General features: G+C 30.4%; 1 protein-coding gene and 2 pseudogenes across 1 annotated transcript; all 3 read right to left on the bottom strand.

Moving 5' to 3' along the window:
* The window catches only part of LOC146872801 (rab GTPase-activating protein 1-like), a 35,767-nt pseudogene extending 33,370 nt beyond the window's left edge, over positions 1-2,397 (bottom strand).
* A 454-nt stretch (positions 2,398-2,851) lies between these two features.
* Positions 2,852-4,500, bottom strand: LOC146872800 (small RNA 2'-O-methyltransferase-like). The gene is made up of 4 exons (XM_085658852.1): positions 4,366-4,500; positions 3,931-4,178; positions 3,675-3,857; positions 2,852-3,539 (listed from the first exon to the last, which is right to left on the bottom strand). The coding sequence occupies exons 1-4, from the start codon at positions 4,498-4,500 to the stop codon at positions 2,852-2,854; spliced, it is 1,254 nt and encodes a 417-aa protein (XP_085514978.1).
* A 1,285-nt stretch (positions 4,501-5,785) lies between these two features.
* Positions 5,786-13,648, bottom strand: LOC146872799 (rab GTPase-activating protein 1-like; annotated as a pseudogene).
* Between the last annotated feature and the right edge of the window lie 1,236 nt (positions 13,649-14,884).

Below are 14,884 nucleotides of genomic sequence, written 5' to 3'. Positions count from 1 at the left end.
ATTCAAATGTTTCCCTTCAGAAATAGCAACTTAAAAAATATATAAAATATATCAACATAGACAAAACATTTTTACTGTTTTGTCTGTGGATTTTTATCTCACATAAAAAATATTATTACGTGAATAAAACCCTAACTTATATTTTAATACATTACCTAAACCGCGTACAATATATGCTTACGCGCACCGACATACATAAACGTACGGATGAACTCCCACACATGCACAGAAAATATATCAATTGAATCAGTAGAATTCCTATAACATCTAATATGATATTACACGATTACGTGCTATATGCGTTATACGTTATATTTGAAAAATAAAAATATAACATTAAATTTATATTCTAATTCTATGCGTTGGTAGGGGGTCATTAATTAATATTTATCACGTCACAAATTTTGTCTAACAAGTTTCTTGAAAAATTGTCTTCATTAATTAAGTGCAATGTTAAAGAAACTATTTGTACATGTCAAACCTATCCAATAAACAATTCTTTATTCATTATAGAGAGGAAATACACACTGGCAGATATTGGCTTTGTAGTAATGTGTAAAACAAGTATGATTGCTCGAAAGGGTTGTAGAAATATTCAAAAATATCTATATACATAATTAATTCGTTCAAGCATAATATATAAAGTTACATTTCAATATTATGAATTCTGCTTCGTGTGTCTCCAATTTCTTTAATGTAACGGAATAGGCCAGTTCCATTAGATAACGTGGTATTTCTACATTTCTGCAACGAATAGGTAAATGTATTTTAAACTAATTTAAAATTCTTTCAAAATCCATTTATAATAACACCTTTTTGGATAACAGTAAATAGATTACAAAAGAAAATCGTATTTGCAACAATAAAATGATTATTTTATCTAGACGTATAAGCGAAGAACAACTTACTATAAACAATGCACATAGAGTTACATGGAAGAGAATGTCGAGTCCTTGAAAGCGGAAAACATTTAAAATGTGGAATATAAGATACAATGGAAATCATGTTGTAAACAGAGGCAATAACCATTGTGCTGCAAATATATCTGGTTCAACACCAAGAATGCAGAAATGTTTATAAAGTTCGGAAAGTTGGTCATGATGAGAGAAAAGTATTAGTAAACTATAATTACAGAAAATATATCTATATCACGGTATTTGTTAAGTATATAGAAATGAATAAACGTATAAATAAATATACACAAACAAACAAAGTCACATACACATACACACATATCCATGTACATATATATTTATAGTATGTGTTTGCGTGTGTGTATATATATGTATATATATATAAATATATATATATACACATATGTGTATCTTTACTTAACTACGTGCACTTATACATACGTTATACGTATGCATATTCATGTATATAAGCGTTCATTTTATTACTGTGAACATTGTAATATTATAGCAAAATAATTGGTATAAATTTCATATTTTTGATAAAAATGAACTTTTTAATTAAGCACTCTTAACAGACCATAAATTTTGTAATGTATGGAATACATGGAAGGATTATTGTAAAAATAATGACATAAACATTTATTATATTTCTATAAAATTATTACATTGTTTAATTGACAAAGATAATAATGAAATTAATTGATAGGCAATAATGGAATTGAAAAGTTATGTAGTTTCAGACTTACAAAATGTATTTTTCCATTCATTTCATATCATTAATGAAATCACTATTATTTGCAAGATCTACATTTTCTATTAACATCGGTTCTAAATTTTCAAATCGTGGTGCGTGAGCTACCCTTGGCGAATTTATTATGCACTATACTAGATAAATCATATTTCGATGTCCCTATCGGTGATTCGAATAGGGATTGCCAGTATCTATAATTTTTGATATCCAGCTATTTGGAGAAATATCTAAGGACTCCGGAGTATCTGGTAATATTTCAATAATGCTACCTAGACATGTTAAACAAACTGGATTGAAATTTATTGAATAATCCTTCCATCCGTCAATGGTCTTTACTAAATATTTTTCAGATTGAATATCTTTTAAATTTTCTTCTTCAAAAGATTGTCATATAATATCACAATATTCTTCGGCACACGGGAAGTAAATACATATTATTTTATTCAAAGATATATTTTCTATTATATCATTCTCATTATTGTAAGTACGTTTTCAATTATATGGTTCTCTTCAATTGTATCACTTTTTGTAACGGACAGTTATATAATGAACATCGTTGATATACTTGATGGATTCGAGACGTTAAGTATTATTAGAATCCTATAGAGAATTTCGACTAATATTTCTTACGCCATTAGTTGGCAGCATCGGTTTATCGCCCAATCGAAATGTTTTTGATATATCGTAGTTGCTTATATTTTCAGGCCTTAACGATTTGCGTTTAGAACTCATCTCTTTAGAATTTCTAAGTATTCGTGATGAATCTGTGTGTTGTGTTTGATTTGTAATTGACGCAGATCCATTGCAACAATATGATCATCATAATAAATAATCGACAATTACTTGCTTCAGTTCTCTATTACTTGCTCCTTCCAGATTAACAGATTCATCTCTCAATGTGTATGAGGGATGAAACTGTTAATCAACAATAATGGATAAAGCATGTTTTTATCTGTTGATGTATCATCGCCTTAGGAGCATTTCAATTGAAACAAATGAACGAAGAGCTGTTGAGGCTATGTCGAAGAGAATAATACTGTTACAGAATGGTAGAAATCAAATGTTATATTTAGCATTTCAGTTCGCTTTATAAGTGTATTATTGACTTCGTTTGAAATATTGGCTGTATCACCTTCTGATAACATATAAAAATTAATCCCATTAATGATGACGAAACTTAATTATATTATAAAACGGAATTAATTGGATCAGCAACAGATTCAGGGATGTTTACCCTGTCAGAAAGATTATTATCACTTGATGAATTATTTTCACTATCAAACAGATAAGTAATGTCACTTTCTGGGGAAGAATTTCTCTCAGGTATAACAACATTCTGTTCTTCTTCTTCGTCACAGTCATCAGAATCCCACTTAATTTCATCCACTATATATCCATCGTAACCCAAACATATTTCATAATCTTTATGCCTTTCACGTATAGTACGTGGTTGCACTGGAATACATGTAGCAGGACCATCTTCGTAATCAATTATGGTCAATCCTGCTTCCTCCAGAATTGTTTTCAGTGATTCAATTGTAATATTTAATTTCCTCAAGTTCAATACTAAAGATTCAAGTGACATTTCTCCTCGTATATTATCCATATTTTGCGACTCTTCAAGATGGTAAAAAACTTCGTCTAAAATCTTTTCTGTGTCCGAACGTTTGTCAATTATAAATGGAAAATTATGCGAAGTTACGAATTTATATATATTATCAATTCCTAATGATTCTGAACAGTTCTCGTCGCTATTGCGATGAAAAACGGCCATTTGTGTGCGAGCACCTAGATGTTCCGTACCTTCTGGTCCATTACAAATGCCACGGAACGATACATGATAATCAGGAAAACTTATAATTATATTCTCCACCCTACAAATGAATGTAATTCATTAGAAAGTAACTATATTAACGTGCGCGTATATATGTAAGTATGTACGTATGTGTGTATTTATACATATACGTATACTTATATATACAAGAATCTAAAATGTGTAAAAAATATACCAGGCCTGAAATTGTTCTCTAGACCATTCAATCTTTCTTTCTGGATGCTGGAGTCCGGAGAAATGAGGAAATAATTCATTACATTCTGCATTTGGCGTTGTTACAATTGCTACTTTTGGTTTGATATAACCAAAGATGTTAAATGGAAAATCCTTTAATGCATTCGAATCTAAGTGTTCAATCCTAAAAAATTTCTATTATTAGTATTCGTTGCAAATATATTATCAAGAGATAATTATCTTTGGTAATAACTCACAATTCCATACATATCACTGCATCGGCTTTTTGCAATTTTTTGTCATTGCTAGAAACGCTTCCTTCGTAAACGTGTATCTGAAGTGGGCCTTTTCTTAAATGTACAAAATCATGAACAAACGGCTTGGCTTTGCGCTTGTTATTTTCGAGAATACATCTATCAATATCTACGCACAATATTTCTTTTACATCGGAGATACGTTTTAGGGAATCCAAAAAGTCAAGATTTCCACAGCCAAAATCAATAATCTATAGGAACAATATGGAAACAGGTAATTAGAAAAAAATGTATAATACGATAAATTTTATTGAATTTACATAATATCTATATAAAAGGATGATCTTTTGAGATCTTTCGAGATCTACACGAACCAGAATTAATGTTAAACAAATAAAATGTACAACTATGAAAAAGAATATTAATGTGATACCGAACCTTTTGTATCTTGCCACCGTATTTATCACTGCAAAGAACTTCGATCACTGCTTCATACCTTTGTATGTAAGCTGGCAAAGAATATCTTATTTTATCTCCTTTGTCGTAATCTCGAAGTGTATAGGGATCCATCATGTTTAAGATTTTATTCGATACGGTACGCTCTACTTCCAAATTTTTCGCTTCTTTCCTACAATACTATTATATATATACTTTCCAAAGAGATAAAATATAAGAAATAAAACTAGAATATTGTTCAGTACAAATTTACAATTAGGATGTTCACAAATAACAACGACGAAATTTAGTCGAATAGATTGAACAGATGGCGGCCAAGTTACTATGATGCTTCTTCGGTGGCGAGCTCACAAGCTTCATCCACCTGACGTGTATGAAATGCCATCTATATAGGAAACGATCGCACCATCGTCACTGATTGGCCGAACGTTTACTTTAATCTTCTTCCACTCCAATCAAAAAATCTTCCATCCCACCCCCGTTATAATCACTAAAGTATAGCTGTCCAAAATGATATTTCGTTGAAACTGCTGCTGCATGGGAAGGCTCAAGATTTATGATCCACTTTACGTTCCAAGTTATGAATGTTTATCCCTGGTAAGCAATATATTTTGATCGGAAACATTTTGCTTGGACACACCTTATATAATATGTAATAGAGATGTCGCTAATAGGTAATAAGACTATATTATTTAATACGAATGCGAAAGGTATTAGATATTGGGAACAATCGGTTCATACTCTATATTCTGAGATTATACTCACTATACTCGAAATACTGTGATCCAATATTCCAATTAATAGACAATATATTAATCTATTTTAAGTTACAAAACATCACTTATACACATTAATTAGGATTCTCAGTAAAAGTTCAAAAACTGTACAATATCCATTATATTTTATCATTATATAATGTACAAATAATATTAAAGATACGCGCGATGCGTCGAAAGCCTATGACATAAACATCCATCGGGGTGAACTTAATGAAATATTTAGATTTAGAAATGGAAATCTTAAAATAGTAGGCACATTTGTACTATTGAAACAGGACAATTTATCACTTCTCTATTGGTCTCTTGGAAGAATTGAGACAATGCATCTAGATAATAATGGTATCAAATTGTCGAGACTGTTTCAATTAGAAGAAAACTGTTTTAAAGGCCAGACGAAAGGCTTTCTTGTTTACATATAGAATGTACAAAGTGATTACTTGTTGATTCTATCGCGGTTCTTCGTCACTCGAGTATTAGTTAATATTTGCGACGACAATTCAAGATTTTCAGAGATGACATACATACTGGCAGATATTGGCTTTGTAGTAATGTGTAAAACAAGTTTGATTGCTCGAAAGGGTTGTAGAAATATTCAAAAATATCTATATACATAATTAATTCGTTCAAGCATAATATATAAAGTTACATTTCAATATTATGAATTCTGCTTCGTGTGTCTCCAATTTCTTTAATGTAACGGAATAGGCCAGTTCCATTAGATAACGTGGTATTTCTACATTTCTGCAACGATTAGGTAAATGTATTTTAAACTAATTTAAAATTCTTTCAAAATCCATTTATAATAACTCCTTTTTGGATAACAGTAAATAGATTACAAAAGAAAATCATATTTGCAATAATAAAATGATAATTTTATCTAGACGTATAAGCGAAGAACAACTTACTATAAACAATGCGCATAGAGTTACATGGAAGAGAATGTCGAGTCCTTGAAAGTGGAAAACATTTAAAATGTGGAATATAAGATACAATGGAAATCATGTTGTAAAAAGAGTCAATAACCATTGTGCTGCAAATATATCTGGTTCAACACTAAGAATGCAGAAATGTTTATAAAGTTCGGAAAGTTGGTCATGAAGAGAGAAAAGTATTAGTATACTATAATTACAGAAAATATGTTTATAGCACGGTATTGGGTATGAAAATGATTTGACTATTATCTATCTAACGTTTCAATTGATAAAATCACATGTTAAGATTATCATATCTGTCTTTAGATTAATCTCGTATACTATAATTGTACTTTCACCTTATCAGAATGCGAAATGCTTGTTTCCGGCATTTGCAAATGCGCAAATTTTGTTAATTAATGTCAAATAATATCAAGCATTAAAATTAATCGATAATATAATGGTATATGTATGATGCAAAAATGTTTAGGTTGCTTCAATTAATTATTTTCAAAAATTACAATAAACTAGCAATTTAAGAATTAAAACTTTGGCAATATGAAACTTCTACTTTAAATGCTGCATAAACTTTACGTATTTTGTTCAAAGAATCCTGGCCTAAACCATCGGTCCCTTTGAGAAAATCATGTACTGGAATAGTTCCGTTGATGTTCCTCAATATAACACATTCACAGTAACATTTCTGTTAATGTATTTCATATACGTTTCTTTAACGATATCGCATTTCATTATATATCATACATAATGTCACATTAACAAGGTAAAAGCAAAGTGGTGGAGTATGGTGGGAAATTAATATAATATGATAAACACAGTAATCATTGTTCTATATTTGTACATCTTCTCTTGGGAATTGAATCAATTACTTAAAAGTTGACATACCTCTATGCGTTATGTGCCATGAATTCCTTGTTTTGTTAGTAATATTAAAAAATCGGACTGTTATCATTTTTTTCCAACATCTCCACGGCTTGCCAATTCAACTGCAAAAAAATCTTTCGATACCTCTCCTGTTCAGCATAACATGTGTTCATTACCATCTATGGGTGCATAAATAAAAATATATATTATTGACATTATAGAAATTTTATTACATTATATTATAATAAAATCTGAATAGTATATCATAATATATTAAAGACCTGAATTTATTCTCACCGTGAGATTTAATGTGACGACGCATATTGTTGAAGCTCATTAAAGAGCAATATTTTTTCTGCTCCTAACCAATTCTTCTGATGTTTCTATACCTTGTACGTCGTAATGAAATTCCATCGCCAGATATTATCTGTATTAAAAAAGTCAGTCTTAATAAATTTATAATGTTAATAATTTGTGTAATAATAAGAATACTATTGGATGTGAAAAGCAATTTACGTTTTTAGAGATAAGAAAAATTATTGTACTAAATATCTCTTATTAAAGTACCAAAATCTATCATTTTTGGAAATACTTCAACAGGAGAATCGAATCAAACTAATTTCCTGGTACTTCTTATAACTGAATCAACTGCTATTTTAATGAATATTTTGCCCTCTCTTGATATCCCTATATTAAGAGTTTCCAAAACTGGGTTAGCTGGATCTCCCTGGCCACATATATGGTAAAATCGATCCTGGAATGATGAGCCAGTGCTGACTTGATGTAACAATAACAACTATTATAAATACGATATACATGTCTATTAAAAATATTTAGTAGATACACAGGCAAAAAATAGCTTTAATATCGTATAATTATTTATATCAATTTTATATTAATTTATTGTCAAACTAATAATGCATACCATTTCAAGTTAACGCATATTGTTATGTTTCACCTCACGTCTAGTGTTATCAGGAAAACCAATAAATGTTTCATCTACAATAATTATACACCGTTGCTTACTGGATACTAGTTGTATAATCAAACAATCATGCGTTACTAAATTAATCCAACCTTTGCAATACTTCCTATCCTTAGGAACTGTACTACTTCATTTTTGCCAACTTCCTCCTTTACTTCCACGATAATTTCATGAATAAATACATGAGAATTAAATGTTTCATCGCCTGAGTCATAATTATTATAGTCAAACACTGTTAATGAATTTGTCATTGGTCGTTGTGCTCTGAGGAAGGATTTAAAAAAGAATCTGACTCTCGTCCATCCTGCGTACAAATGATTAATTAATAATGGACTGTGTGGTAATCGAGAAAAGCAATGAAATTGATTTTAATATAACACTTATTGTGCTTGGTATATCACATCTAAAAACATGATATTGATAAATAGCAGTTTCCACGCTTTTACAATGAGACCATCTGAAAGCAAAGCACGCGGGACAAAGTCCGAAACTTTCTCTACGTGTATAAAATGAAATTAATAGTATTTCATATTGGACAATTATTTGCTAAATGACAACATCGTATAAACTAGACAAATCAAGATAATTATGTATTTTAATCAATCGTAAAGTACGTTTTATTATATCGTAATTAAAAAAAGAACTTCCACTTCAATTTTCATCTTTAGCATATCGAATTTTTATCCTAAAAAGTTCCTTGGGATCTACTTTGCACAAAGACTGAAATTTTAATACCCTGTCTAAGATATTTAAAATGTTCATATTACGTTGTATTTCACTTTATGATTTTGGTGCATTCATTGCTGCAGCTCCCAGATACGTAACACGATTGAAAATTATGCATTTTTGTTGATCATACTGTAATCTGTTTAATTCTAAAACAAACATATTTTTCTTTTGCAATGTTTAAATTTACTTTTATATCAAATCTACTGAATGTAGAGTAAATACATATACTACCATTCCTCCTCTCTAAAATCATTTGGTTTCATAAAGTCTTGCATTTCTGTAGCATTTATACAGGAACTAACTTTATAAAATTTCCTCTCTCCACTTTCTTAGCAGTTTGTGGACCAGGATAAGTTATATTTTAATCTCTACACACCGTTATTGGATCTTCCCTTAACACCTTCAGACATTTGAATGACTAAATATACAATCATATATCTTGTAATTTTTCCTATGATTAACTCTCTTTTCATACCTCATGAAGATTACATTGCAGATCATCGAAATTTTTGTTATTGACAATTTTTAACATCGGTTTGGCAAGTAACCTTCTTTGTACTTTATTCACTCAAGAATTCCTATTCATCGCTGCTACCAACTGATTCCATAGTCTTGACACTAATACTAAACTATATATTTATATCTGGAATGAACGTGATCTATATATTATATTTATATTGTAAAACCAGATAATGCATTGCGCTCAATTGGCTAGAATTAAATGAAATATTATGTAGAAAAGTGAATAAAAGAGGAAGAAAACAGGGCAAAGAAAAATGTTTCTATTTATATTATTACCCGAACATAGTGATAATATAGCTCCTTAATTATTTAGACAGAATTTTAATATTTTAGGCTTAAAAGTCCATAAAAAAACATAATGAAACATTATGGGGTACGATTCGACATTCATTGGAGGTAAATAAATACGATGAGACAAAGAGAATTTTGTAATTCTATCACAGTCACGATGAGAATTCATACATAGTATGTTAAAACGATGGAAAATACTAGAATTAATGTTTCAATGCAAATCTAGGAAAAGAAAATTGTGTTAAATAATGATTGCTTGTGCGAATTTTGGTACGACATAATGGCACGAATTGTTAACCAACTCAAAACTACGATATTTATCTTATTTCCAATGTCTTGAATCATATTATTCGCATTGTTTAAAGATCCTTTCAGAAATACGCAACATTCTCTAAAATATACTTCAAGTTCATCTCCTATTATGTCTCCAAATACAAATGGTGATTATTATCTTCAGTTTTATTATTAGCTTATTATGGAGTAGAATCAATATTATTGTAACTTTCGCTTGGGCGTTCGGCTGCGATTGAAGGATCTATCGTGGACTTCGTTTTATTTCCTTGAAATTTTCGATTAGATTATCTCGCCAACGCTAATTTTATAGTAGAGTCAGCTTTATTTTAACACACACGTCAGTATCGCGGAAGTGTTTAAAAATCCTAACGAGGATTATACTTTTATTGCCTGAAATTTGAAAAGCACGAACGGTCATGCTTAATAATCCGTTATATCTGCCGGTGAGGATATCGGACAGCTATCAGAAAGAGCGGTCCACTAAATTTTCTGCTCGTAGGGCAAATTGAAAGCACCCGAATCAGAAAGGTATCGAGCATCGATATCGCGGTAGGTGGATTTTAGAGTTGAGTCAGCGTTAGCGCGTGAAACTCTATATAAAGCACCATACATGTAGTAAGACCAACGTCGATATTTCTTGGGAAATCTAATTGTAAATCATCCAATGCAAGTACTATCGTGCCAATGGTTGCATGTCATTACGCATTTTCATAATTTTTCCTTCTAATATCTTAAGAGACATTAAAGTACTCTTATTTTACAAATCTAATCATATTACATTAAGTTAAAATATGATTAAACGCAAAAGAATTCTAAAATAACTTCTTAGATAAATACTCTGAAAAGTTGCGTCATCTTATTAGTTTTATAAAAAATTATTTCGTTAAAGGACCACGGTGGAAAAAATTAAAACAAAACATGGCTCCGAGCTTGCCTTGAGTGAAATAAGTTTTCCTTTGTCACAGCACGACCATCACTTTTTCACCAACATTAGATAATGAAACTTTCAGAATCGGTGTAAGAGAGAAGAAGACGAAGTTAAGAGAAACGAAAAGCGAAGACGAGACTGCTCGACGCTCGGGTTGTTGCCACATTGAATGAATATGACCTTCCATCGTTCTCAGTTGTACTCAGCATTCGACCCTGTCAACGGCTGTTCTTAATATTCATCTCTCGAATTTTTGCCGATAAGTTCTGATAATTTAATTTTTCATTTACGTTGCATTTCTTTTTATCTGAAAGTGTTCAGCATAATCATATATATTTTATTAATCATATGTTCTGCTTTTACCTTCGCTAAAATTTGTTCGTTCTTACATGGTTTCAGTGAATAATCGTTTATTAAATAGTATTCAATTCAAGTTATATTAGATATTTACATACATTAAAATATTGGCGCGAAGTTTATTGAGGAATATATCGAGAGTATGCACGGTGAATAATATTCCAAACGTTTTTGCGGTGTACAGAGAATAGACAAGCAACGATAAATATTCGTACGATGGACACCAGCTTGACAAGTATTTGTGCTGTCCTCGATGATTTCAACTAATTGGTAGATTGCTCCATTATAAACACTTTTCATATAACAATTCGTAGTTAAGCACACGACATATAAGAAGTTACGATCACAAATTTAGATATGGTCGCTTTTAAAATATATTCAGGAAAGTGTAATCTGTTTGCTGAACATTTCTCCAATCGAGAAGAAAATCACGTAGACCTTGTAATAAAAATGCAGTAATTAGTACATTTTTTATTCTTGTTTAATTCCAGCAATACGAAAGATACTAAGAAATGTAGTATGTGTTTAATAAAACAATATGTGACAACACGCTTTCCATAAAGGATATAAGACACCCTTCGTTAAAGCCAGACCATCATTTCCCCAATAAAGATGTGACAGTGAATCTTTTATAATTGCGTTAAGAGTAAATAGAAAAAAAAACATAAAGGAAAGAAGAGGACCAGAGCCTACTTCCACGTATAAGTTAATTGATTATAGTAGAATGCTAAAGTAAATTCTTAGAAAACTTTTCTATCGCACCTATTTCGTTATCATTCCTATTTATCCTTATTTACCCTTTCAATAATTATTATTTAAAAGTCTCGGGTACGATCCTTTTGAATAGGATTACATTTATTTTACATCAGATTAGCGTCATTCTCGTGTCTATTTTCTGTCTGTCGTGCGTTTGCTAGCTTTAGTTGTGTTTGCATGCCTTTCAGTTTCATATTAGTTACCTTTTAGTTGCTTCTTAGATGATCCTTGAATCGTCATGGTTGCATTTTACCTTCGATTTGTTGATTTAGGGTTGAATATGTGTTACGTTGCTTTACGAGCATCATTTGAATCAGAATACAATCCGAATATAACGAAATACGAACATGTTACACTGCTAATTATATTTCAACATATAAAAGGTTTGGATATAGTAGATTTCTAAATTAATCCTCAGAAAACTTCTCTATAGCACTTATTTCGTTTCCTATTCAATTTATTCCCATTTTTTCTCCTTTTTATAATTATATATAACTTTCGGATAGGACCTCTGAGAGTAGCGTTGCATCTTGTTTGCTTCTTATTTGCGTCTGCTGTACGTTTAACCGAATTTCTTGTGTCTGCATGCTATCTAATTGCCATTTTGAAAACTCTTCATCACTTATTAGTTGCGTCTTTCAGCTTTACAGTTGTATTTTATATCTCTTGTTTATGTATACATTACGTAATGAGAGACTTATATTTTGGATCGGATTCCAACTTGAATATATCAAAATACATACATTTTACTTTTCCGGTTATACAAAAACAGGTAAATAGAATAAGTATAGTAGATTAATAAAATAATTTCTTTGATAGCTTTATCATCGCATTTATTTCGTTGTCATTCGTATTTAAACTTATTTACTCTTTTATTAACAATTATTTATAAGTTTCGGTTAGAATATTCAAGAATAGGTTTACGTCTGATTTGCGTCTCGGGTGCGTCTGCCTGCTTTAGTTGTGTTCGGTTTGTTACACTTACCTTTCAGTTTCTTCTCAGTCGCTTCTTTGTTGCAATTCCGTCTGTATTGTGTCAATTTAAGAATATCTTCTGTATCTGATTCGAACTCACATTCATATATTTACGTACATTTTCCTAATCATATTTCAACATATTAATAAATTGTATATAGTAGAATTCTAAAATAATTCGTATGAATATGTTTATATCGATCGTATTTAGTTGTCCTTCTTATGTACATTAACTTATTATCCTATTAATGATTATTTATTTGTATCGGGTTGGATCTTTGTGTATAGGTTTGCATCACGTTTGCATATAGAATGCATCAAGTTTACTACTGGTATGCGTTTACTTTATTTATTAGTATCAGCATGCGTTGCAGTTGCCTTTTACTTATCTCTTAGTTACTACATTGTTGCGTCTGTATTTGCCACAATTACATTTTTCATCCGATTGGCAGAGACTGGCTTGCGCCTGGTAGCATTATTTTGAGAACATCTTCTGTATGTGATTCCAACTCTGACATATATATGTACGTACATTTTGCTTATCATACTTAAATACATAAATAGATTGGATATATTATGATTTTATTATAATTCCTAAGACAAACTTTCTACTGTACATATTGACTTATATTTTCTGCTATTTATTATTATTTATTAGTCTTTTTGAAAACTTTTGAGAATATTGTAGCGTTCAGTTGAGGTCTTTTTCACAATAACGTTTTGTTTTGGAATTTGTTTGCTTGCTTAAGTAGTACCTGTATGCGTTTTACTTGCCTTTCTCTTACTTCTTAGTAACTTCATAGTTGCCTCTGTAAAGATAATAGTCGCATTTATATTTGTTAGGTTGCATCTGCATTGCGTTACTTTAAGTATATATGTTGAGTCAGATCCTAGCACAAAAATATAAAAAGCTTATACTTTACACTGCTAATCATACTTCTACAGATAAAGAGGTTCGGTATAGTAGAATTCTAAAATAAATCCTGTGAAAACTTATCTATATCTTTTATAATGTTGTCATTCCAACTTACACTTATTTACTAGTATTTAATTATTATTTATAAATTGCAGGTAGGATTTTTAAGAATAGGGTTACGACAAGGTTGCGTCTAATTTCGTTTGGCTTGCATTTTGTGTTCGTTTGCTTGTACAAGTCGCTTCCGTATTCGCATCAATTGCCTTTTATTTACTATTTTGTTTCTTCTGTTAGCGATAAAATTGTACATCACTTCAGATCATATGCGTTGCATTATTTCATGAATTTATTTTGAATATGATTTCAAATCTCGTTTTGAAATCTTATTCAAAAAATTTTATTTAAATAATCCAACAAAGATTCAATCGAAATTCAAACTGTAGGATGTAAAATGCAACTGTGACACTTTCAGACGCAACTAAAAACAACTAAGAGGTAACCAGAAGACAACTGATATGCATGCAGGTACAAATAGTACTGTCAAACCCAATCTAAGCGCAAATTAGAAGCGATCCAGACGCAAGCAAAACGCAAACGTGACCAAACTCTGTTTTCATAGGAATTTCTAGGTCTTATACGTATTAAATAATAGTAGTGTAAATATGAATGACAAGAAAATAAATGCGACAGAAATGTCTTTTAAGAAATAATTTTAGAATTCTATTATATACTATCCATTTATACTTTGAATATTTTACATAGTTAATCATAATTAATCATATAAATATATTGGAAATAGAAGAATTCCAAAATGATTCTCAGATAAATTTTCTATCCTACTTATTTTGTTGTCTTTCTTATTTTAACATACTTACTCGTCAATTAATTATAATTTGTAAATTTAGGGTGGATTTTTGAAAAAGGGTTACTACATGTGTGTCTGATTTGCGACAGGTATGTTGCTTTATTTTTGTCTGCATGCGTTTCTGTTGCCTTTTACATACCTTTTGGATTCTTCTAGTTGCACGTGTGATTTTCCTTTGTATTTTACAATCGATTGATTAAGTCTGATTTGCTTCTGTATTGTATTATTTTAAAAATAAGTTTAAAAACTGATTTAATCTCAAAATATGTAAGAACGTATATTTTACACGTATTTTCAAACTTCACCGTACA

This window comes from Vespa mandarinia, chromosome 8 (genome assembly GCF_050613455.1).
Source record: "Vespa mandarinia isolate Hongniang chromosome 8, ASM5061345v1, whole genome shotgun sequence".
Classification (NCBI taxonomy): domain Eukaryota; kingdom Metazoa; phylum Arthropoda; class Insecta; order Hymenoptera; family Vespidae; genus Vespa; species Vespa mandarinia.
The sequence above is the reverse complement of the archived record's forward strand: the minus strand, read 5'-3'. Positions and strand labels throughout refer to the sequence as shown.

Excerpts from the sequence above, each read along its gene's own strand:
- LOC146872800 (XM_085658852.1), bottom strand. The coding sequence starts at position 4,500 with ATGATGGATCCCTATACACTTCGAGATTACGACAAAGGAGATAAAATA. Across the intron at positions 4,179-4,365 it reads ACGGTGGCAAGATACAAAAG|ATTATTGATTTTGGCTGTGG; the intron begins GTTCGGTATCAC and ends TTGTTCCTATAG. Across the intron at positions 3,858-3,930 it reads GCAGTGATATGTATGGAATT|GATTGAACACTTAGATTCGA; the intron begins GTGAGTTATTAC and ends GAAATTTTTTAG.